The sequence below is a fragment of the Lissotriton vulgaris genome, chromosome 10, assembly GCF_964263255.1.
Source record: "Lissotriton vulgaris chromosome 10, aLisVul1.2, whole genome shotgun sequence".
Classification (NCBI taxonomy): domain Eukaryota; kingdom Metazoa; phylum Chordata; class Amphibia; order Caudata; family Salamandridae; genus Lissotriton; species Lissotriton vulgaris.
Window position 1 is genome coordinate 808,697,830 of NC_141698.1, and position 25,977 is coordinate 808,723,806.

At 45.5% G+C, this 25,977-nt stretch overlaps 1 protein-coding gene across 1 annotated transcript in view; it reads right to left on the reverse strand.

Annotated features, from left to right (window-relative positions):
* KIF15 (kinesin family member 15) overlaps positions 1–25,977 on the reverse strand; it is a 927,627-nt gene that overhangs the window by 766,298 nt on the left and 135,352 nt on the right. Inside the window, exons 7-8 of the mRNA XM_086941724.1 lie at positions 4,213–4,392; positions 2,239–2,448 (exon numbers count right to left, since the gene is read on the reverse strand). Coding sequence (XP_086797850.1) covers positions 2,239–2,448; positions 4,213–4,392 — 390 coding nt within the window. The remainder of the gene's footprint in view (positions 1–2,238; positions 2,449–4,212; positions 4,393–25,977) is intronic.

Consider the following 25,977-nt stretch of genomic DNA (forward strand, 5'->3'; position numbering starts at 1 on the left):
ACAGCAGCCCTATTTAAAATGGCTTTCTTGCAGAAACTACTCTATGCCCAGCAGAATATATGATCTGATTACTCCAAAGACCTTCAATGAGATTGAAAGTAACACGCAGACTATCATGAGATGGTAAGAATTCAGAATAGCCATAAAAACATTACACCACAATTAATATAAAGGCTGGTTAGCCCTGCCTGACATACAGGCCTACTGCTGGGCCACCCACCTTATTAATGTCAGAAAATTGGTGGTTTGCCGCCCCTCCATCATTCAACTTTCAGGATGAAGCGGGCCCAATGCGTGGATAGACCTTACCTACATGTCATCTTCATCTATGGGTGTAAGGGGGCTGGGCGTCTCCTCCCAGCTAAACAGGCTACACTAAAGGCCTGGGGTAAAGTGACGAAAACTATTGGATGGAACGGTAAACCTACTAAATAAACGCCCTTGTTGTAAGGGAAATGGCTCACTAAAATGCGGACACTACAGGGATTAGAGGCTTGAGACCCGATCAAGATCTCCAAGGTGGGGGACTACTTGAGAGTGGAGACATTAAACTGATCTCGCTTCAACAAGAACACTGGATGAATACAAACCAATTCCTAAAATACGCTCAAATACAACACACAAAGGGCTGAGGGGCTCCCTGGAGATGGCTTTCCACAATATGCCCCACTAGAAGGACGGCTCCTGCCAGAGGAGCATGGACGGGGGCGATTTCCCTTTCCTACAAAACCCTTAATAATACCATGCTAGATACCTTACACAAGCTGCAGGGTAAATGGGAGGAGGAAGTGGGAGTAATCGAAGACATAGGTTGGGAGGCAGCTGTCAAGGTGCGACTTTGCCTAGTACAACTTAAAATACTACGCAGAGTGTGGGATCTTTTTGTGTGGTGTTTTCTCTGTTTTACTATTTGAAGTGTTGCACAAATACTTTATAAATGTTCCCAAAGTTTAGCCTGACTGCTCTGTGCAAGCTACCAGAAGGTTAACAGAGGTTAATTTGGGGTTTGCTTGTGACTTACCCGGCCTAAGACTGTGGTTGCTGCTTGACTAGGGCTCACACCCCAGTCAGACAGTAAACCAACTTCTAACAGACACTAAGACTAATTTATTCAGTGATGAATACAAAGAGAATTGGGGTACGCAGCTAAGCAAGGAGAAGAACGTGGAAGTCACATAGACGGAAGGGCACTTAATTAAAACAGACAAATTAATCTGGAGTACAAGTGATAAAGGGATACCAAGGAAGGATGTTGCAAGGAAGAGACAGAGGAAAAACCACAGAAAAAAGGACATCCAAAATGCTAGCATGTGCGTTGTATGCTATCCACCAGTAATTGTCTAAGATGGATATCCTTGGATTGCTTGGTACAATCATGATGGGAGTGTTGTTACAGCTCCCATTGCTCATCTCCACAGACCTAATCACCGGGGTGCTAGAATGGATGAACCTTTATATAACAGAGCAAACGTCGAGCCCACCCAGAGGGACAGAACGTAATTCTTCCTGGATCTCACCCACATCATTTGCCACAGTCACACACCTGGTCACTTCTTGCAAAGCAACTTTGACGCCATGGGGTTGCAGATCACTTCATGGGTTCTTCTCTGTTCAATGTCTTCTCATTAACTAGCAGAGGCCTTAGAGTAGATAAGCTTGTCAAGCAGTAACTTCTGCTTGCCTCCATTTTCTTTCTTTTCTGTTTTGCAAGGATGACATTACTACAGTGGTATCAATATTAGCTTTGGAAGCAGGAGAATAGAGACAGGGCTCAGCACTATGTCTCTATGTATTTGGGATTTCACACACTGGGCAATTTAATTAAAATGGAGTATACTTTGGTTGCAAGCTGGCAGCTCCACATTGAGAGGTACACAGAGTTGAAGATGGTGCACTGCCAGCCGCTTCTAGCACAATATTTGCACTCAACAATTACTTCCATTCTTTCCTTCCTCAGACTTTCCAAGTGCAATTGGAAGTTCTAGTCTTTAAGGCGCTGGTCACTTTTTTGAAAAAAGAGAAAAAAAAACACAAACAAGCAAACTAGTTCTGAACTTTAAAAATGGACAATAACATCACAGAAAAATGAGAAAAGTGTTGTCAAAAACCAAAGACCAACAAAGCATATTAGACAGGATTGTTTTGCGGATTCTGGAGTTGGTTCATTGCAGAGTTTAACATTGTTCGGCTTAAAAAAATGGAATGAAGCATTTAGATCACAATTTCAGCAACTCAAACCTTCAACCGGACTCCTTCAGCTTGAGAGTCTTTCTGCCGCTCAGAACCTGCCAGGTCCACCAAGTTGAGCTGCGAAGACCGAATGTTAACAATGCCATTATTTGTCTCCATGGATTCAATGGTGACAGTAAAGACAGCATGAGATCTGGAAGACTCTCTGTTCATAGAAGTTGATGCCACACGACGATTTCTCCAACCCATAGACAAGACCTATACATAAAAATGTAGTTCATGAGTAAGGCATGGAATAAAAGCACAATGTCTAAAAACGATGTATACCATGCAATATAGTAAAACAAAATTATGAAAAACTGTCTAGCTGAAGAGAATATTCTAGCAACTACTGGTAAGTTGATTGAAACGTGAATAAAAACATGTTGCTACAGCATGCCAAAACTTGCACATCCAAATTTTAAAAACCTACACTGTCCCTTGGAGATAACAGGTGGAAGTCTAGAGTTTAAAAACAAAAAAAAGCATTTGAACTATTTTATTGCAGGTTTCTACATAATAGATTACAACACTTACACAACAGTGTCCTCAGAATCATGGCTGTGTCACAATATACTTGCCGTCAGCGTAAGCTTTTGGTAACTAAGGGCCATATGTATGAAGGTAGCAATTAGCGATTCTGTAATAGCGATTTTTAAGAAATTGCTACTTCAGAATCGCTAATTGCTATGTATCAAGAAAATCGCAATTTTATAGCGATTTCTTGATATTCCTATCCTATTCCTATTCGCAATTAAGGAATACTTTCCCATTCATTTCTATGGGCCAGGAGGCCCATAGGAATGAATGGGAAATTTGCGATTCGCAATTTGCTAATCGCAAATTGAGAATATTTTCAAGGGTGCAGGGGTGTCTAAAGGACACCCTGTTGCACCCCTGAAATATGTATAGGTGCACATGTGGCGCACATACATGCCCTAAGAGCATGTATGTGCGTCACATGGCGCTTTGAAAAATGCAAAAATATGCATTTTTCCAAGGATTTCGCAAATTACCACCAACTAGAAGGTAATTTCTGATTCCTTAAGGCCAATATGCGAATTTTTTTGGCTTCTTACGTTGCAATTAAGGAATCGCAAAATTTGTAATTCCTCAAATGCAATCGCAAAATAAGGAATCGCAAATTTTGCGATTCCTTATTTTGCAAGCAGATTTCCTTGATACATACTATTAGGCCAAATTGCATTCGCAAACGCCAAAATTCTGCGAATTTCGGCGTTTGCGAAGTCAATTTGGCTTGATACATATGGCCCTTAGAAGCTGAATATTGAGACAAATTGTGTAGTCAATGGATTAGTGTGAACAGTCATCACTGTTTTCATCTTTCAAATTTATGGTAACAATCCTATCTTCCTGCTCCCCGAAGTGGACATCAGCTAGTCACACAGGTATGGCATAGGATGGAAATACATCAAGGTTCAGAAAAGAAAAGTAATATTTTTGAAGGTAAGGTAGAATACAGAAGGGGACTAATTACATGCCAATCAATCTTGGTCTTTCTAAAATAGGATCTGTCCAGCTCACACTGCTAGGCAAAATCCTCTACCTACAGCACAATGAGTAAAGGGTTCAAATCAGGGAATATTCACACCACTTAACACACGCAAGTATACACATGCATGTCCAAAAGGGGATTCTGTAGTTCGTTGCTGAATAGAGAATTTAGAAGCACCACACTCACTAGGCCTAATGAAGTCTAAACCATTCTAGTGTTGTTTTTGTTCCTATTCAGACAGGACATGATTTGCTAATTGTGGCTGGGTTGACCCTTTAGGAGAAAATCAAGACTGGGGTGCAGATGGCTGGTACTAGTCTGTGAAAGTGAAAAAGGAAACAATGGAGTGGAATGCTACCCAGGGCAATGTTAATGATTCTAATAAATCAGAGCATCCCCTTGATTGCACTTGAAGGCTGCATTAACAAACACATTTAGTGAATGGACTACCAGATTCTGCTCCTTACCTGGTACGCTTCAGCTGCAGAAGTCACCACCTGTTCTACTGCACCAACAACAAACACTCCCTTCTTGATGTGCTCTCTTAGAAACAGTCCAGCTGATGCAGAATCCAGTAAATCGAATATCTGTTCATTGTAAATCTCTATGAAAGAGCATTTACACAGAAAGCTTTTTCCATCACCAGCCTACAATATAGGACATAAATAGGTGTCTCAGTAATAGTGCGAAATTTATAAAGATATCAAGGTCAGGTCAAATTCAATAAGGAGGTCTAAAAAAAAAAAAGAACAATTTTTCACAAATCTTATGTGACAATTCCTGAACTAAGCTATAAAATACTTTGAATTATAATTTGCAATCTCCATTTAGAGGTTCTCTCAAATAATCATTCTCCACAGAAGCTCAGCTTTACTTTACATGAGGAATAAACATTCCCTTCTTCTGTTCCATGAAACTCACATTTGTACCTGTCCTTGATATTGCACTTCATCAATTGAGCATACGAGCTGTATATTTTGTCACCCAATCCTACTTTTCCAAGGTGCATAAATGATGATTTTTTTCATATTCATCCTGTTGATCATTCGTCAAATTTAGTTTTCCTAAGCTCCCTCTGTTAAAGAAACGTGACTTGGTGGATCTACTGGCAGATTCCTAATTTTTTGACTATCCTTAGGTGCCAGACTGGATCAGGAAACTCTTCATAGTGTTGTATAGCTCCTACCAATCCGCCGGACCTGCGCATTGTTTGGACAACATAAACTAGGGGCTTGACGTAAAGACTAATTCCAGACAACCCAGAAGGATATGTCGGCCTCTAGACCAACTCGCTCACAGTGCCACTGTAAGAATCTCTAACCTACCAGGGAGCGACTGGTTTCTGGCAACCACTGAACATGACAACGCTGACCCCCTTTGGAGTCTTGGAAACAGTACAGTACCTTTCGCTCAGTCACTCATGCTCACTTATTCTCACAGAAATATATAGAGAATACACAGTGGGACGTTTTCAGTAATATTTACTGAACCAATGTTATTCTTGCATAAAATACGTTTTGGAATGATTAGGAGACAAGCAGATAAACGTGATTACAAGCACCAAAAATGTATGTAAAGAGTGTTCAGTTTATACATATAGTTGATCATGCTTATTGATTCTAAACACCTCTGTGTTACTAAGGAATCTAGACTGACACCCGTTTGTACCGATAGGCCAAACCAGCCAACCCTTCCAATTGAGGTCTGATTAACTGAAAGAACCGTTAAATATCATGGTGTCTAGTGTATCCTAACAAAAGCGTATAAAGTGCTGCCAATTCTTGAAACATGAAAATGTGGGAATAAGTGGTGTGTTCAAATCTTTCGTTTTCACTACACCAAGACATGAATTTTATTGCACTGTCTTGTTTAGGAAAATCATTTGATGCGGTATGAGGCATGCTCTAAATAAGGCCTACGTTCCATGAACCTGCCAGTCTTTTGTCCCCCAGATAGACTTTGCATCTATTGTGTCTTTCAAGAAGTCGAAACCCTGTATAGACAGTTGTGAAATAGAGAAATCCGAGTATATCAGCTTGGTGTTTGTTAGCATATTTTTCTTTGCAGGTGTAGGTGCAAGCCTATAGTAATATGAGGCTGGGTCCAATGTTTCAAAACCTGAAAAATAAGCAAACTTGTGTGCAAAAGTCTCTTGGCGGTGTTGGGCAGTGTTCCCATTGTGTGTAATTAGAAACCACACGTGGGATACTAGCTTTATGTAAAAAACCGGTGACCATAATACTGGTAAAAAAAACATGTCCTACAAATTACTTGTACCATCATACAATTCATCATTAGAAAATGCAGCTGATTGCTCTAAATCGCAAAGCAAATTATGCACAGTTTCAATGTACCGCGCATCAGAGAAAGTAATAGAGGAGGTGATGTCGTTTGAAGAGATTTTGAAATAATAAGGAATTTTCAAAAGTTTAGTAGGACCATATACATCATACAATACCCTGTCCCATACAATTCCTTCCGGAACTGGAACCGCTGTAATTTTCACCCGAGACAAGTCCCTTAGTTCACGGTGTGAAGATGCATTTGGCTTAAAAACCAAGTTCACAAGTTGTACTGCAGAGCGTTATGGGAGAAAGCGTCTAGTCAGAAGAAGTAGGAAAAAGACAATTAGTAAACCAATTCAAAGTACCTGGAAAAGTAATCCAATTGTAATTCATAGATGTATCCGGGGAACAACAAGTAAGTATTTTTCAGCCAAAGGTAAAAAGCATAAGGTCAAAGCTTGAAAGGGAGAGGTGATGTCGGCAGCTCAGGTTCATTGGGATCTGATGAGAAGTTGTCTTGATGCACAAAGTAGCCAGACGCTGTCTGCGCTATTCTTGGCAGCATAGCAGGTTTTGTAGAACTGGTAGATAACTTGATATGTGGCATGTTGACATAGACGTCATCAATTTTTCTAAATGAAATTGCTGGACTTGTTGACTGTAGGGTTGTTCAACTGAAAGAAGCTTCATTTTATTGTCATTCACTCCTTCGCTTTGGAAAGTGGGGCCTTCTGTCATTATTAAATCTTCCATCTGAACTTCCTGTATATTTTTGTATATTTGTGGGGTATTTATAGAGCGCGACGTTCGCTCCGGAGGGAGCATCTTGGCGCTAGTATGGTATGTATGGTAGCAAGAGGAGTGCGGTGGTTACACAGGAGCCCACATGGTCTACTGTTGAGAATCTGCCACACAGGGTGGTTTGGTCAGATCTATCAAGATAAACCTTTTGTCTCGGCAGCCGGCAAGGGGCGAAAGGACAGTTCTTGTTCCTTCGACAGCTAGGAGAGGTAAAGGTGCTCTGTAAGATGGCCCAAATTCTTTGTTGTCCACAATTTTCTCTCTGACTAGGTCCCTAATCTGTGGGACCCAGGCTTGTCTTGCGGGTACCATTTTCACATCCCCAGTGGCTGTTTGTTTTACTTGGAAGTTGCTTTGTAAAGCTTGGTATTGTTTAAGGTCCTGTAAAACATCCAAACGATTGAAGTCAAATGGGGTTTCAAGCGCCACTGTGCGGATACGATCGATCGAGGTTGGATGCCCGCATTCTTACCCCAAACCCGAGCTCATAAGGTGTACAACATGCCATTGGTTTTCTTGGCATGTTGTTAAGTGCTCTCTGGACCCCATGTAGGTGACTGATCCAACTGCAACCAGAGCCTTATACCCCTTGCTGATAAGTCCCAGTTTTTCCTCTCGAATACCGAATTTCCCTCAGGATGAACGTGGAAGGAGTACCGCAAGGCCACACCTAAACTTCTTATGCCTTCTTTGTAAGCCCAAGAGCTAAACACCAGGGTCTGGTCAGAATTTAGTATTCCAATTGCGTATGTGCAGATAAAGACTAGCAAATCCTTTATAAAACTTTGAGCGTCAGCCGAAGGCTGGGGCTAAACCCACAGTAATCTAGAGCATGAATCTATTGCCCTAAAGATGTGCTTGTAATCCACGACTGAGTAGAAGGGGCTGCAGTGATCCAAATAGACACACGCAAGCTGTTTGTTTGAGATCAAAGGTGTTTGCGGTACACGTGCAAAGGTGGAGCCCTTCATCTTCTGGCAGGTGTCGTATTTGAGGACAAAGCCTTGGTCTGCCTAGTAAGACCTGACCACCAATAGCACTGCTTTAGTAGTGAAACTGTAGCAGTAATCCCTGAATGTGCTGAACTCAGACCCCCGTGTGCAACTAATATTAATCCCAGTCTGCGATCAGGGTTTGGTATTGCTCGATCCCCCTCTCCTGGAATGTGAACATAGAGAATGTTCTGTGCAGCTAACTTGTAGGAGTACTTGAGTGAAAAGCCTTTCGGCAAAGCAGAGCTGTTGCGCGTGGCATTGTCAGCTATCATAGTTGCTCCGTCTATCCTCGTGCTAGAGCGAGTTATTGCAGCAATGGCAGCAGTGCGCAGCGTTGCATTGGTTGCTTTATCCGCCATTGAATTCCCTTCAACGTGAATGCCAACACGTTGATGACTCAATGTATGAATAACAAGGCCGTGGCATGCCTACTTTCAGCTGCGCCATTTTTTCCCTCAGAGCATCTAGTGCTTCACTGTGCAACCTTTGGAATCCCTACATCCATTCTCGCCCAAATAATGTAAATATTAATTATAGGACTGGACACAGTAAAATGAATCGCACTCAATTAGTGTGGGGATTTACGATCCTTATTTTGTAGTGCCAGCATAAGGGCTTTTAGTTCAATCAGCTGTGCCATACAGTCTCCTAGAGACTGTATGCCTTTTCCCAGGAAGATACTTACAGTCCTGCATGCACCCTTTTACAATTGGGCATGCTGCGAATATCGCCGTTTCGTACCTACATCGGTATAAATTATACATTCATATCGTTCTAGAGGCCTGATTTAATTCTGCAGAGGATACTCTTGTTCGTAATGCAGGTATTCTTGTGTTTGTAATATAGAATCCAGTCATCTTTTCCAGTAATAGTTAGCCCATTTAACCCATTGTGGATGTAATGCTTTAGCATAACTGATGTTTGCCTTTGTAACTGCCTCTAAGCTTGGTGCTGGGTTCACGACAATTATGTTTTTCCCATGTGCCAGTGCTCTCTCTCACTACAGCAGTCTGTACTGCTGTGAGTATTTTTCTTTTGGTGAAAAACGCATTTAAGTGTTTGTGTCCAAATGTGATTCGTGTACAATAGGTACTGTATCGCCTTCGTTGAAAGGGATGTAGGTGTACCCATCAGGTCCAGCGACTACGTGGATCATCAGGTTAGTTGTATTGACATGTCTGTATAAATGTTTGGAAGCCATCGTGTCATCTTGTACGGAAAGTAGGATATCAGCATGTTGCTGTGCCCAATGGTGCACTGAAAAAGCAGGTCTAATTAAGTCGTAGAAAGGTTTCACCCTTTTTGCGTAATCCAAAATGTAGGTCCTGCCAAAATTCAAGAATCTTAAAATGGAGTGAAGTTTTTTCTGAGTTGTTTAAGGTTGGAGCAGTGTACATTTTCCCAAAAATTGGACAAGGTGTACCCTAAAAATAGGTCACTGAGTTGGGCTATTTTTGTTTTTTAAATTAAAATTTGTATCCCAAGTGGGCAAACCCCCAAAGTTTGTGGTTCACCCTAGATAAATGTTCCATTAATTCATCGTCCCTCAGATAGATGTCATGTACATAGGATAATGCTTTCAAACTTTTTAAACAACTCAGTTACCCTGGCTGAAAACAACCCGGGGCTATTCTTATACCCCTGGGGTAATTCAAAAAATTGGCATGGAGAACATATCACTGAGAATGCAGTCAGATATCTGCTTCCAGGCGCTATATTTTGGCAGAAAAATCCATTCAAGATGTCTAGTATAGTTTTGTATTTTTTCTGCATGATATTATTCCTTAGTGTGGCACTGTGTGCATTCTGAACAGCAAATGTGCGTATGGATGCATGCAAATATTTATAATCTAAAAATAGATTATATGAATTATCATTACTGGAAACATTGGAGAGGTGCAATTCTCTATCACACCCTGATATTCAAGTTGGTCTGGGATCTCCTCGACTTGTTTCTTTGCCTCCCTGGAGTAAAGAAATGGATTTTGTGATGAGGTCACTCACCATCCCACATAACATGACTGTGGTAAATTGCAGGAGCTAATGCGAATACCCACTCCTGCTCGTAAGAACTTTTAACTGATTCTGGTACAAGGTCGGAGAAAGCAGGTAAAATAACTTCTTCTCCCATGGATAATCCATCACACACTCAGGTGACCAATCCTTTTCTGCCAAAAGAATATCGTAACCCTAGGTCAGGTTCTCCCGATTGAGGTCCTTTACCTTCCTGGTTATGCCTCCCTCCATCTGCAGCGTTCTTTCATATAAACAATATGGGACACTCACCCTTATATCAGGTGTTTCCACAATGATATCCTCACTCAGCGCTACTACCCCTAGAAAGTTCATCAAGTTCTGGCGAGCTTTGGTGACTTCTGCCGCACTGTCCAGCATCGTCACTGCTCATTCCCCATTCAGTAGGCTGGGCATTTCGAATTTTAATCCTGGCTACGTTCTTCTTTTTAAAGATAGGTTTTGAAGTCTTTTGCTTGTCATCCTGTTTAATGATGCAGTCCGAAGTGAGATGAGTCTCCCTTTTCAGCTTGATTCTCTCTTCCAATCTGGACTCCGACCGTCCGTCTCTCTCTAAATGCTTTTCTGATGTCTCCTGAATGGAATGAGATGAATGTGTATCGGTATCCCAATACAAGTCAGGCTTTCTAATACTCTCACTGTTTCGCAGATTGCATTTTTCAGGTGTTCCTGTTGAGGAGACCCACATTGTGACTGTTTTGTTTTGGTTATTTTTTTATTATCCCATTTCTTCTTTGAAGAATTGGGTGCTTGCTTAGAGTTATCCTTTTCAGAACTACTCTTAACTATTGGTTTCCCAGGTTTGGCTTCCAGCTTATCTCTGCCTAGAGAGGCATATGTATCTTTAATAATTTTAGACAATTGGCATTCCAGCTGTGTGGGAGTGAATTCCCTCAGGCATTGGCATATAGCCACCGCTGCTGCCTCCCCTTTTATATTACTCAACATAATTGCTGATAGTTGGGCAAAATTGCCCAAGAATTTCATCCCTAGATCCTAGTCCGGCTCTGTCCCGTACTCATTCTAAATCTGTTTCAGTAAACCTTGTATGACTGCTATTGAAAGGGTATCATGCGTTCTGGTATATACAGCAGCAAAGATTGTACCCCAAGTGGCACAATCCTCTAACTGGGGAGCCATTTGCATCGGCAAGCAAATTGTCAGTATTCTGTGTTTTTCCTGCGGGTCTGTATGGGGTAAAACAGGTTTAAGCTGTGCTGTTTTTTGTGCTATCCAGAACAGGATTTGCTCCAGGCTGGTAGGAACCTTTCCCATAACGGCATTTAGTGTTTGTGGGAAAATACCTGTGGTAGCCATGTGTGGTTGTGTAGCCTGAGCAGCCCCAACAGGTTGGGCTGTCAATGCTCTCATTAAGTATGGTTTTCAATTTCTGTACATTTTTACTAAATCTCTGTAAAGTTTGCGCATTCCTAATGATGTTAAGGTAGCAACGTCTGGATGCGGTTTGTGTGAAGTGAAGACCGGCCAGGTTGCTCCTTCTCCTCTGAGCAGACAGTCTAAGGTGTTCTGTGGTATGGGTGGGGGTCCCTTTAAACCAATTATTGTGCTCTTGATATGTTAATCGGACTTCTAAGTTCACTTGCGGGAAATACTCATCAGGTGGGTCATCTTCAATGTATTAATGAATAACTGTGTTCTCAATGCTTTGTGTGCCTCAACCATGAAGGTAACATCTACACCTGTTGCCGGGAGGCCATGTTGTAACAATTTCATGGTAACTGACTGTCTGCAATTTTCTGAAATATTTATTCCAACTAACTGTTCTCCAATGTCCTCATCTAGTTGTTCAGTCAGTGTTAGAGCAGTAGTATCTAACTGATATTTTATAGAGATGTGGGAACGTTTGATCCTCCAAGCTTGATTAACCTACAAACAATACATAGGGTATACCTACTCAGGTGCCGGGGATTTGTATCCCTTCCCACTACAGATGGCTCCGGTTAAAATGTGAGTAGGGTCTCTGAGAAATCATGCCTGAACTACTCAGATTGGGTCATTAAATAAGAGCCTAATCAATGTTGGTGATGCCATGTCGTGTAGTTCCTACCAATCCGTAGAAACTGCTCATTGTTTGGAGAACAGACTAGGGGCTTGGTGTCAAGACTGATTCCAGACACCCCCGCCGGATATGTTGGCCTATATAACAGCTAGCTCACAGTGCCACCGTAAGCTCCCTTAAACTACCAGAGAGAGAATCGTTTCTGGCGAACACTGAACAGGACAACCCTGAGCCCTCCGGGATCGTGGAAGCAATACAGTACCTTTTGCTCAGTCACTCGTGCTCACTTATTCTCAGAGAAATATACAAAGTGGGACATTTTCGATAATATTTATTGAACCAACGTTATTCTTGCATAAAATACGTGTGCTGCAATGATTAGGAGACAGAAGCAGATAAACGTGACTACAAGCACCAAAAGTAGGTAGAGTTCAAGCTTGGTGCTAAAACAATGTATATATGCAGGCATATAAACAAGGTAGTAATCTAGCGTACTCCTATGTGAACCCTACTCTAAGCGTACCTAGAGAGTGTGTAGGTGTATAGCCAAGAATCCCTCCCTGGGGACAATCTAACCCCATTACCCGATGGGATGGAGTGAAGGATTCTGTCTTGGTCACAAACTGGACACCACTGGCGAGATTTCAGACTGCTGAATGGTGATTTCTCAGCATGCAAGGTCACTCTTTGTCTGCCAAAGTACCTCCTCTACTAATCTATCGGGAAGCTCATCTTTTATGATAGAAAGGAGCCTTGCGATGTATGCTTAAATTAGTGATGTTATAGATATGTAGATAGCCCTGTCGCCCCGTGGATGAAGATAGTGATGACATGTGTACGTAGTATGAAACAAGACTTTGTACATGATGTTCAGGGCATTGCAATAATATTGTGCTAAGCTAGATGTAAAAACAAGTTTTATTTCAGAGAAGCTAATTCATCATTTACGTTCGTGCAAATGTGTTCAAAATTTCCCAGCATGAAATGTTATTTTTGAGGACAATGTCTTGGCTTTTGACACCATCTCGCTTACGCTACTGGTTAGCTGTCTTAGTGAAACTGGGGTCATAAGCGCCACTTTGATGCTTCTATACTCATTTCTTACGAACCAGTCACAAAGGTTAGAATTGGATCACTTCCTTTCCGACGCCACCCATACCTTCTGTGGAGTTCCAAAAGGTTCATCACGGAGTCCAACCCTACATATAGGTCTCTCCATTTGCCAAGGTTATTAGATCCTTTGGGCTAGATGCACTGACCTATGCCGATGACACACAAATTATTGTGTCAATTGCCAACAGCATTGAGGCATCAGCAGCAAACTTCAAGAGCTGCATGCAGGCCGTAGCCTCCTGGATGGTAGACAACTATCTGAGACTCACTGGTGACAAGACAGAAGTCTTGATATTTGGTGGACAACAAACTATTTCTCCCACTCCTGGTGGCCTGAAATGCTCGGCTCTTGTCCCAGCCCAGCTCCAACAGCAAAGAATCTTGGCATTATAGTTGACAGCTCTCTCTCCTTTAATCCCCAGATCAACAGAAGGGTCTCCACCTGCTTGGGCATCATCAGGATTCTTAGTAAGATATTTCCTTCTCGCTCACCTCTTCTTGGAAGCAGTCAGCGGTGGCCTTGGTCCTGTCCAGATTGGATTATTGTAATTCACTCGATCTGGACATCAACAAGGGCTCCATCCACAAATTGCAGCTTGTACAGCATGCAGCAGCCAGACTTGTAATGGATCTTCCCAAATTCCTGTTGCGATATCAATTCGTAAGTTACAAAAGAGAATTCTGCTGAAGGCCCTCTGCCATAAGGCTCTTCACACCTCGGGCTCGAAGGCATCAAATGGCTCTTCATACAGTATGTCCCTATCAAACATCTGCGGTCGGCCAGCAAAAACCGACTGGATGTTCCCAGGTTCAGGAGAGCTAGATGGAGGGGAGGGGATGGGGGGGGGGGGGGGGGGGGGGGGGGGTTAAGACTCTTACCTTTTGTTCACTCTTTAATCGCTGGGCCCGTTCTGTGCTCCTTTCACCTCTGGACTAGCGCCTTGACGCCCTTGGGCAAAGTTTGCGCTTTACAAGACTAATATTTATTCATTCATTCATTCATTGTGAGAAATAAGCTGCTTCACTACATGGGACAAACGCTGAATAGAACAATAGTTCTCCTCTACTGGTAGGGATCGAGGATGGCGGGGGCACTGGTTCAGTCTCAACCCTAGAAGTGACGGCCGAAGTGGCATCAGCAAAACAATATAGCACACACGGATCACAGCTCCCCACCTATTTTTGCAATTCCCTTCTCAGCAGAGATGAAAAGCGACAGATTAATTAAATGGCAGTGCAGAGCAACGTAACATATAAATTGAAACCTTTTTACTATTAATTGTCTTCGACCATCCTTCAGAATTAAGAGATGTGTGGGATAGGTGAAAATTTGCAGGTCGCTCAAGTATCCACCAGAAGAGGAGGATGTGTTGTTATGGCCAGAGAGGTTTACTTTGTAACTGGGAAACCAGGTTGGAGCTTAAACGTCGGCTCATCGTCTTAGGATTCTGGGCAAATCAATTTACGGGCCGATTACAGACTTGCATCCGCCTGACATCGTCTCGTGTGAGAACTGGCCAACCACAGGTCAGCGATTCCGCACCCCCTATTATGAGGCGACTGCATCACTCATTTCTCTATGGGAGCTTGTGCTGCATTTGGAAACCGGCGGCAACATAAGCGCCCATATAGAAAAGGGAGTTTCTGTGAATCCCTGCCAATCGATGCAGGGATTTACAGGCGTGGCACAATAGGTGGCTCGCAGGCCCCCATCTGGAGATCCCTGAGTGATGGGGGTCCTGCTAGGGGCCCCCATAGTCGCTCTCCAACAGGCTTTCTGTTGGACTTGATTCTTTTTGCAGGGTCATCCCTGAACTTTTTGCCTTTTTCTCCTGTATTTTTCTGACCCGATGTTGGCTGTTTTATGACTCTGGGCACTTTACCACTGCTGATCAGTGCTAAAGTGCATATGCTCTCCCTATTGTAAATTGATGCATGGTTTAGTGACTCCATGAACGGCTGGTTTGGGTTACTTGTCAGACCCTAGTACAGTGCACGGAGTGTGCCCAGGGCTTGTAAATCAAATGCTGCTGGTGGGCTTGCAGCACTGGTTGTGCCACCCACAGAAGCAGCCAGTAAAATGTGTCTTAGGTCTGCCATTGCAGAGCCTGTGTGCAGTCTGGTACTGCCATGTTGACCGGGCAAGTGCACCCACTTGCCAGTCCCTAAAACTTCCATTTTCTGCATATTAGTCACCCTTATGGTAAGCCCAAGGGCAGGGTGCATTGTAGGTAAAAGGTAGGACATGTCCTGATGAGTGTGGCATGTCCTAATAGTGAATTACAGCCATTTTCGTGGTTCACTATTGCAAGGCTACCTGTTCCCCATAGGCCAATATGGGCAGTTTGATTATAACATCTTCTAATCCTAACTGACTCAGGGAACTAGGTAGAAATTCGAGTTTAGTATGACTGAACTCAATGATAAAATACATCTTTTAGTGAATTTGGTTTTAACATTGTGTTTGAAAATACCACTTTTAGAAAGTAGGTATTTTCTTGCCTAACTGTCTGAGCCTGCCTCTGCTAGGTTGTGTATTCCTTATCTGGAGTTTGTGTGACAGGGGCTGGGGGATTCCGGGAGACAGAGTGAGTCAGCACAGGGCTGAATAGAGCCATCTGCATGTAGATGGGTGAGAGGAGTTGCACCTGGGACCTGAATAGGGCTGTGCCTGCCTTCCACAATGCTGGCTCCACCTCCTGTGGTGCATCTGATGTCCCTGGCCCACACTGTCAAAGGAAAGGAGGAGTCTTGTCAACAAAGTGCTCCAGAACTGACCAGAACTGGTTTGGACTGGGTACAGGAACCTCTGCCTTCAGAGGACAAAGGATTTGCTAGTATAAATATGGGGACCCAGACCCCAAGATTTTAGATCACTTTTGGGCAACAAGAAGAACCTTTGCTGAGGAGAGGAACCAGAGGAATGGAGGAGACTATCCATAAGCGGAGTGCTGTTTGGGGGATTGGCCTGCAGTGGGTGCCTGACTGCCAAAGAAAGGAGAAAGGACTTTGTGCTACTTTCACATCAACTTGTAAAGGATCTCCAAGGGCTTGAGATAGAGCTTGCCTCATGCTGAAGTCTCAGGGACAACAGACTTCACCAACCAGCTCCCCAAGAGTTCTTTGGAAGTGCCTACTGTTGTGTTGGGCCTTCTGAGGGACACTGTGTCGAAAGGAGCTGGAAGCGCGACTCACGAAGAAGAAGCGTGTCGCCACCGCAGCGGCTGTCATCGCATCACTGGAGAAGGGCGTCGCCGCTGTCACTTCGCCTCTCAGAAGCGCCTCGCATCGCCAGGGAAGAGTGTTGCCGTCGCATCAGATGCTGTTGCATCAGAGAGGTGTGTCGTCGCCGCCGCTGTCATCGCATCACTGAAGAAGTGTGTCGCTGCCGTCACATCGCCGAAGCGTCTCACATCACCGGAGAAGAGTGTTGCCATCGCATCAGACGCCGTCGCTTCACCGGAGAAGTGTGTCGCAGGGCCTATCGTGGCTCTGAAGAATCGTTGAGTCGCTGTAAGCTCTTCGACAACGACATTTTTGTTTCATTGCACCGGATCTTCATCGCAGGACTACGCTGCTGGTCGCATCGCCACGGTAGCGCAGTAAGAAACCGACGCATCACCTCTCCATGCCGAGAAGAACAGACGCATCCCCTACGCAGCAGTAGGGACCAGACATCACAGTTTTTGGGTGTAAGGAACCGACACATCACCTTCCCTGCAACACTTTAGTTGTATAGTGTTACGCATCCAAAAGGTACATTAAACTTAAAGTGTTGCATTTTACATCTGAAGACAACTAAGCTAATTCTACCATTTTCAAAGTACAGTATTGTGGATTTTGTCATTTGTGGTCTTGTGTGAAGTCTATATAAAAATACTTATTTTTATACAACAACTTGTGTGGTGTCCTTCTGTAGTGTTGTCACTGGGTTACTGTATGTGTTCACAAATGCTTTACACACTGCCTCTGAGATAAGCCGGTCTGCTCGTGCCAAGCTACCAAGGGGGAAGCAGGGGTTATTATAGGAGTGTACCACCTTACCCGGACTAGATGCAAGGGTCCCTATTTGGTCAAAGGTACCTACCTCTGCCAACTAGAAACTCCCAAATCTAACACATTAAATATCGGAAAGACCGACATGGAAAGTCTGTCTGAAACGGATCATCATAATCCAGAAGGCAGAAACGCCGTCCGCAAGGGATTATGTTGCAGTTTCTGACTGGCAGATGGACTCCTTGAGCTCTTCATGCCGGTTTAACGACCGCCGTAATCCTAATACTGCAGTCGAAAGTCAAACCAAGGATGTCGGTCGGAGGCTTTCCGACTGACATCCTAATTAGGCCCTGTTGGAAAACGAGGCAGCATCTGTGAGGCCTGCACAAATAACAGGACTACATTTGTCCTTCACGGGGAACCAAACACCTAATTGTAGCGCCTGACTCTCAGAGGGGGCAGAGCAGTCTGAGGCTTACTCAAGGGAGGTGGTGTGGGCTAGTAATCATCATTTGCATGTGCGCAAAAATAACACTCAATAATTGATTGTCCAGTCGGTACTTTGCTTTATAAAAGTAAGAGTACATTTATTAAAACACACACACTACTCAATACTATGCACCAATTTACAAATCTACATTAGCTGTTGGAATTACTTTGTGACATTGCAGAACATCCCCACCCCTCCCGCAGGGGGGGTGGGGTCTAGTACCACCACTCCCATGTATGCACATCATCGTACCCCCAATGCAATTAGTTGAACATATCCTGGAGCAAGGGGCCCTGCGCACTGGCACCATCCCAGTGGTGCCCCCCCCCCCCCCCCCCCATTACCTCAACAAGCATTAAACAAGGGTACACCTGCCTTGGTGGCACATGACCCTGACTGAGCATCCCCTACTGACCATAAAGTAGGCCCCGCTACATCTTAAGGGCTATCAGTATGGGGTCTTCACCTAAGCGCAGTAGCAAGAATACATGTTTACGCACACTTTGGAATGACAGTGCTCATAACATTTGGCTATCATTAAAGATGCATTGCAATTACAGCCCCTAAAGGCATCACAGATGAAGTCATAGGATAGCTACCTACTCAGCCAGACACCCTAGCAGGAATGTCTGCCAACATAGCCCCACTTTGTTTATGACATGCCTTACACCAGGACTTCAAATAACACAAGTGATCTTCCGTCCCTCTAAAAGAAATAACAATAGTAAAAGCATTTCTGGTGCAATTACCCCTCTTCACCTCCAGGGGATGCTCTTCTCAGACATCCCCAACTCAAACCTTCATCCTGTGGAGCACTTTTCACAACATACCTAGCTGTAGAATAAAGGTTCCAGCTCAAAAGATGTTTATATGTTGGCTGAGCCCTTGAGGGGGTTATTATTTTAGGTCCCTCAGACACAGAGTGGGACTTTTAATCTTCGTGCTAGGGGAGAGTGCGTTGCTCCTTCAGCTCCCCCGGCACCTTTGCACTGATGTGGTGGTGACTCCGTCCTCCTGGGGCCACCACAAGTAAAGAGCGCGATGTTTGCCCTTGCAGGCCGGTCCTGGCCTGCAAGGCATTATGGGCGCTGTTGAATATTTGATGAGCGGCTCTCCCGCTGCTCCAGGGAGAGCGGCGATGTGGGCCTCCGGCTGCTTCTTGGGCTCCGTTGGGGGGCCCGGTCCCACCCGGACCCCCAAGGTACGTCCCTCTGCAGCTCGGGGAGCCAACCTCCGGCCGCTCCGCTGGGTGAGGGGGGCCCAGTCCCACCCCGGCCCCTGCCGCTCCCGTTCCGGTTCCGGTTCTTCCTGCGGGGTCCCGGTCTCACCGGGCCCCCCTGCGCCGATCGCAGAGGTGAGGGCATCCTGGGGAGCTCACCCCCGGCTGCCCCTGCCGGCTCCCTCCCAGCCCGCACCTTTGTGTGCGGTCGCAGGAGCCGGTGGGTGTATTCGCGTCTGCCCGCTCCGGCGGGCCGACGTGGAGGTGGCTCACTGGCTGGCGGTTCTTGGGAAAGGGGGGGAGCCCCCCCACCTCATCACTCCAGGGCCCGGGGATGGGGTCCCGGGCCCCTCCTCTTCACGGGGGCACCCCCCACCTCTTCTCTTCGGCGGGGCCCGGGGATGGGGTCCCGGGCCCCTGGGCACATCTCCGCAGGGGGGGGCCCCGACGGCGCTCCCCCGCCTTTACTTCTGCGGGGCCCAGGGATGGGGTCCTCCTCATAGGAAGCCCAACAGCGCTACCAGTCTTCGGCGGGGCACTTCGGGCCCGTGGATGAGGTCCCGGGCCCGTGGACATCTTTGTGGGGGGCGTGACGGCGCTCCCCTGCCTCTATCTTCGGTGGGGGCCAAGGTGGACTCCCGGCCCCTATGCAGGGCAACTTCACGGGAAGCGCGACGGCGCTCCCCGGCTTCCCTTCTCCGTGGGGGCAGCCCCCGGGACCCGACTCATCTCTGGGACCGGCGGCAGAGCCTCACGCGCTTCGTTGTTGGTCTTCTTAGGGGTCAAAGGTCGCCTACCTTCCGTGGGCCATATCTCAGCCCCTGGGGGTCCGATCTGCCCCATTTTAGCGCCATCTTGCTCCTTGTGGCGTCCCCATGCCACTGGGGCCACCCTCCTCGCTTTCCATGTCACCAAGAGGGTTCTTTCTGCAGGGAGCGGTCTTCTCTGGCTTCCTGAGCCAGCCTTTCACCTGGCTCTCCTCCTGGGCCTCTTCTTCCCGTGCAGAGGCCACTGCTTCTGAGCACCGGTCCTGGGATCTTCTTCTGGTGGTTAGGGTCCTGGGGGACAGTCAGGGGGTACCTCCTTCCAACTGCCCATTGTGCCAAGCTCCAGCACCTTTCCCCTCCGCAGACCACGCCCCATAGAGAGCTTCTCTTCCTGTGCAAGTACTTTTTAAAAGTGGAGTAGGGGGCTGGCAGGAAGTCTCAGTGTGTCCTATCAAATAGCGAGACCTCACTTCCCTGCCCCCTCCCTCCTTCTTGTCCAGCCTCTGGGTTGTTCAAAATGGAGTCGTCCAGTGTCTCTGGCCACATGGCCTCTGAAACCCAACTCCTTTCCCCCTCACTGCCTTCCCTCCTTGGTGCAGCCTGGTGCCTGGCACCCAGCAACAGCAGTTGATGGATTGGCTTGTAGCTCCACCTATCTTTTCTCCTTGAAGGATAGATCTTCGCTCTAGGAAGAAAGGTCATTAATCTGATCTGTAAGGGCCAGACTCCAGCCAGGGACTCGGAGAAATATGACATTTCTGGACGACCCAAAAGCAGTACAAATATGGCTTTGGACTCTGCAGAATACTCATTTTCACATCCATCCGCTACATTGGACGTTAGTGCGTGTCTGGAATCTGTAGGCCTTGTGAAAGTCACACTGACTTTCCCTGGCATGTTCCTTCCCAGGGTATAAAGCCTATTCCATGTCACCACCCAGTTCTGCAGAAGTCCTGCCGCACCATTCACTCTGTAGCTGCTCCTTGACTGCGCACGCTAGGAATCTCCCCTGCGCAGCCCCTACACGTGTGCACACGCAGGTACACCCGTGTCTGCATGTAACCAGCACGGTGCCCCATACTCTAGCTGCTGCCTGGTCAAGCCAGGGGTACACCAGTAAAACCTCCATGCAGTCTCCTTCATTGTGAGTTCACTGTGGGTGAGTCCCAGATTATGAGGCTCCCCAACAGTAAAAGCTCAACAATTAGGTGCTCAAAAAGAGAAAAATCCGGGTGGCCCCTAGTGTCAGAACCACCTTCTAACACAGGCCCTTAATCTCCCAGTGCCAAAAAATGAATGCGACCTTGTGTAATGCAACGGGTTCTAATGTAAAGCACACCAATTCTTTTTGGTCGAGTTCATAAAATAAAAAAATGCAAAAACACAAAAAAATCGTAGGCTAAGTTAAGTGACTTTCTAGTGATGGGTACTTCTACCTGTAGATTCCTTAGAAGTAGAATAGATTCCAACACTGTACCTCCTTGCAGGTGAAGGGCCTGAGGGAGTGGTCAGACAAGGAAACCTGGAGCACAAAACGTGCTCAATGGCACCCAATTACACCTCTGAATTAAAGGAATAATGCTTATCGAACGTGTGAAAGGAAGTCCATGTCAACCCTCAACAAATCTCAGCCACAGAACACCCCAGGCAAAAGCTGAAGTAGAATAGTTTGCTCTGGATTCCCTCATGCAGTTCTTTATTTTTTTTACAAAGGGATAGCTCTTTTTTATATATATTATAACCCATCAAAATAAACTCCCCTTCAAGACTACCTTGTCGTCTTCACTGTCTTTATATCACCAAAAGAGCTGGTCTTCAGACTATATCTCCTTTACGCAGTCAAGAAATCGCTCTACAGGGGTCCACAGGGGTCCAGCTGATTTTATTTTTCATCCTCCTTGATGAGATAAAGTGAAGGGTAATAGGTAGGAAGGGTAATAGATTACCCAAAATGTCAAGGGGTCATCCCCTTCAGAAGGAAAGCCTCTTTAGTACTAAGGACCTGTTGGTCCAGGTAGAAGCAAGTGAACAGAAGGCAAACGCTTACAGATATGCCTCGCCGAGGTAATGGCTACAACTTTGAAAGTTAGTAAACATAACTAAGAAGGGATTCAAAGGCAGCCTCCATCATAGTAAAAACAAGATTCATATCTAATTGGAGCATTACAAAAGGTCCCTGAGGAAACAGGTGTCAGTCCCTTAAAGCACCGGATTGGTGACTTGAAAAGGGATGGCTGGTAGGGAAGGCAGAGGTCTAATGACATGTTAGCTAAGTGTTTTTTGACAGTGCTAACTGCTCGAACCAACTGGGGTAGCAACAGAGCAAAATAAAGAACTTCTGACCGGTGAGCTTTTTTTAATATTTTTTTAAAGGCTCTACATTCTGCTCTGCACACTATGCGGCGAATTTCTTTAATCCTCCTGAGTAGACCCATTTTGTGGCGGCACGACAGGCTAACAACATAATGTCAAATACCTCCAGTGGCAACTGGAAGGAGCTCGGCTGGGCTCATGCAATCACCAGGCATAAAAGGCAAAGCTCAGGAAGTTGAGGTGAAGCACCTACCCTCTGACTGGGAGAGGAGGGCCATCCTGAGACAAATATGGAGAGGTAGCACAAGGAGAGTCACAAGAAGTATGCATACCACAACCTTCCCACCTAGATCAGGGTGAGTAGAATGGCTTAGGCCTGGTCCTGGTGAATCTTTCTCAGCACTCAAGGAATCAAGGGTATGGGAGGGAATGAGTATGAAGAGGAAAAAAAAAAAAAAAGAGTCCCTGAATTCTCCCTGCAACAGATACTAAGGGCACTGAATTCTGGGCAATTTGGTTTGTTGAAGGTGGCAAAGAGGTCCACATAGGGGTGCCCACAGGGCAAAGATAGTCTGAACCATCTCCACTTGTGGTCTTCTGTATGTTTCTTCCTCTGTAAGATTTAGAGCACGGTTCTCCGATGCCGGTCCTGGAGGGTGTCCGATCCATGCCAAATTTTAAGCATATCCACATTTAGATAAATGTAGTTATTTTAAAAATCTGCCATTAATCCGGCCCTCCGGCACAGACATTGTAGAACCCTGATTTAGAGGAAGGAATTACACAGGTTACCACTTCCTTCTCCAATGGTTTCTCCGGGAAACCATGTAGAACAAGCATTGGTATAGCCAATAGGTCTTGCCTTTGGGACCTTATAAGTGTTTAGCCATGCATTAGTTGATGATGTTGCACCAACAATATTGTGCTGCATAACTAAATACTTATAAGGTCCCAAAAGCGAGACCTATTGGCTATGCCAATGTTGGTTTATATATTAACTGATCCAGCATGGAAGGTACCACTTGAAACAGTAAATGAATAAATGAAGAGCAGGAGCGAAAAAGTAGAAAAAGAACCACAGAGTTGGAGGGCCATGGAGGAGTTGGGAGGAGGAAGCCAAACACTAAGGAAAGAAGAAAATGGAGGACTGATGAAGAAACACGATGGAGAAAAGAATAAGGAGCACAGGGGTGCACAGAAGAAGCACAGGAGAAGGTGAGCGGAACATGAGAGGAAGAGCAACACAGGGATGCAGATAATAAAAAAGGAGGGTGAACTCAACATCGGGGGGCAAGTTGGAGAAATACAAGAAAGAAAGCAGCACACTTGTGAGAGCAACACGGAAATGCTGGGGGTTGAGCATTTGAGAGGGGAAGCCACTATAGGGAGAGATCTGCAAAAACATGTGTATTCTCAGTACTTAACCAAAAGTAAATAGTTCCCTATAAGTAAACAGTGGAGAAATACAGGTCAGCCAATCAAACTGATTGTAAAGAACATATGCTGCGGGGGGGGGAACAAGATGAGTAAGATATAAAAAGGAGAGCCACTGAATAAAGAGCAAATGAGTGACGCACCCAACCAATGGTAAGCAACAGGCAGGCTGTAAGCCTACAATAGGTGCTTCACAACCAGACAGGGAGAGACCTACAAACTGGCAGAGGAAAAACAAATGCAGGGCTCAGAGCTAGAATACCATTTTGGTATTGATATGATTGGAAATGAGGTATCGCGCATCAACATTGCTCACTTCCTGTAAGTTCATTTATGAGAAGGTTTGCACCATTCCTTGCACTGTTCTTTGAACCAGGATTGAGAAGCTCATTAGGTAAGCACGTCAATCTGCCTTTCAGTGTAAAAAGGATGAATTTGGACATGCTGAATATGTAACCATATAGTTTAATCTTCAGTTCCTTCGGAAAGAGCAAACCTGATGCAAGAACAGCAAAAGTCTCCAACAAGAACAGAAACAAGAAGCACAAGCAAAAACGTGTGGGCGAGGAGAGAGGCGTGCGCGCACTTGGGAGAGCAGTCTGCTCTTTTTGGAAGCACATACTCTGCTTGTGGCGCGCCGCTGCGCGCTCCCGCAAATTAAATGCTACCACAAGCACGAGTATGTGCTTCCAAAAAGAGCGGAACGACGGCTAAAGGTATCCTATGAAGTGCATGCGCGCTGCATAGGCGAGACCTAAAAAGGATGGTCACCTTAAGGCGAGAATGAGCATGTGGATGATCTTAGTCGATATGGGCTTCAAAAATCATTGAGCAACAGTTTGGTCAGTGACGTCATCCACATCAAGGATAGATAATGTGCCTCACTGTCAATGGATTGTTTGCACACCTCTGAGCAGTGGAAAATGTAGATATTTTCACATTGCCAATGGATAACGAATAGTTACCTGTCGGTGTAGTTTTGCAGCTTGAAGATCTTTCTGGATTCACTCTGCTGTGCATTATTCGGCGGTCTAGTGGTTGAGTCCGGAATCATAGTCTTTTCTCTCTCTTTTTTTTTTTGTAGCCCAGGTGGGCGTCGACATCCCACCTTTCGGTGTCCTCCCCGTGACGTCAGCATGCTTCCTGCGGAAGCTCCCACCCTTCGGCGCCATCTTCGGGTTCTTTATTTTTTTCGTTTGTGTTTTGTTTGCGAATCCTTGGCAATGTTCAAGTAAGTTATTTACCCGCTTTGTCCTTCAAGGTGTCTGTTTCAGTGTTGTCCTTGTACCACCACCTTCTTCTCTAGCCTCATCTTTCTGGCGGAGGTGGGTGGGTTCGCTAGTGAATCCAGAAAGATCTTCAAGCTGCAAAACTACACCGACAGGTAAGAAACTATCAGTTTTGCAGCGTGAATCTTTCTGGATTCACTATGCTGTGCATAGACTTTGTAGCGATTTATTAGGTTTGTGGGGGCTGGGTGGAAGAGGAGCGGTGGTTGTTGAGTATATGTTGAAGCACCTTCTGTCCTACTTGTGCTTCCTTGTTCATTTGTACATCCACACAGTAGTGCTTAGTGAACGTGTGCACTGAAGCCCATGTTGCCGCCAGGTATATGTCCTGAATGGGCGTGTTAGCCAGGAAGGCTATAGTTGCTCCTTTTTTCCTAGTAGAGTGGGCCCCCTCTGCCAGTTTTTGTGGCAGAGTTGTATAGATGGTGCGATCCATCGTGCGATGGTTCCCTTTGTTACTGGTCTACCCAGGTAACTGCTTGCGAAGGACACAAAGAACTGCTTAGTCTTTCTGTGCTCCTTCGTTCTTTCTATGTAGTGCATTACTGCCCTTCTGGCGTCCAGAGTGTGCAATGCCCTCTCTGCGCTTTTGGCCAGTTTTCTGAAAGAAGCTCAGTACTTTCACTGACTAGTTGATGTGAAACCTTGACACCACCTTTGGCATAAAGTGCGGGTCAGTTCTCATCACCACCTTATCATTGTGTATCTGGATTTAGGGTTCTTGTAGCGTTAGCGCCTGTAGCTCGCTCACCTTGCGCAGCGAGGTGATTGCCACCAAGAAGGCTGTTTTCATTGTCAGCATTTGTAGTGAGGCCTTATGAATTGGTTCAAAAGGCACTTTCCTGAGTTCTGTTAGGACTAAATTAAGGTTCCATGCTGGTGGCGGCATCCTCTTTGGAGGTGCGATCCTCTTCGCCCCTTCCAGGAATCTTTACTATCTGCGACGTAAAGAAACTCTTCCCTGTTTCTCCTCTCGTATAGGCCACTGTAGCTGCCAGGTGTACTCTCAGCGAGGATGAGATTAGCTTTGCCTTCAGCAGGTGCATGAGATACCTTAGCAGCGTTGACTCTCTGGTCATCTTCTTGTGTAGCTTCTTCTTGCTGCACAATTGTGTGAACCTCTTCCATTTCACCACATAGCACCTTCGTGTGCTAGGTCTCCTTGCCTCTCGCAGAACTCGCAGGGTGCTCTCAGGTAACCTCAGGTGCGCGAACTCCATGACTTCAGGAGCCAGGCTGATAGGCTGAGGCTCTCTGGCTCTGTGTGTAGTACCTCCCCGTTTTGCATGGAGAGTAAGTCTTTCCTTATGCCGAATTTGTGAGGAGCGCCTTGTGCCATTTCCATAATCTGCGAGTACCAGGTCTGCCTGGCCCACTGTGGTGCCACCAGGATCAGGGTCATGTTGCTGGTTCTGCACTTGCTGAGTACTCTGTATCAATGGTATCGGGGGCAAAGTGTAAGCAAATGTTTTTGAC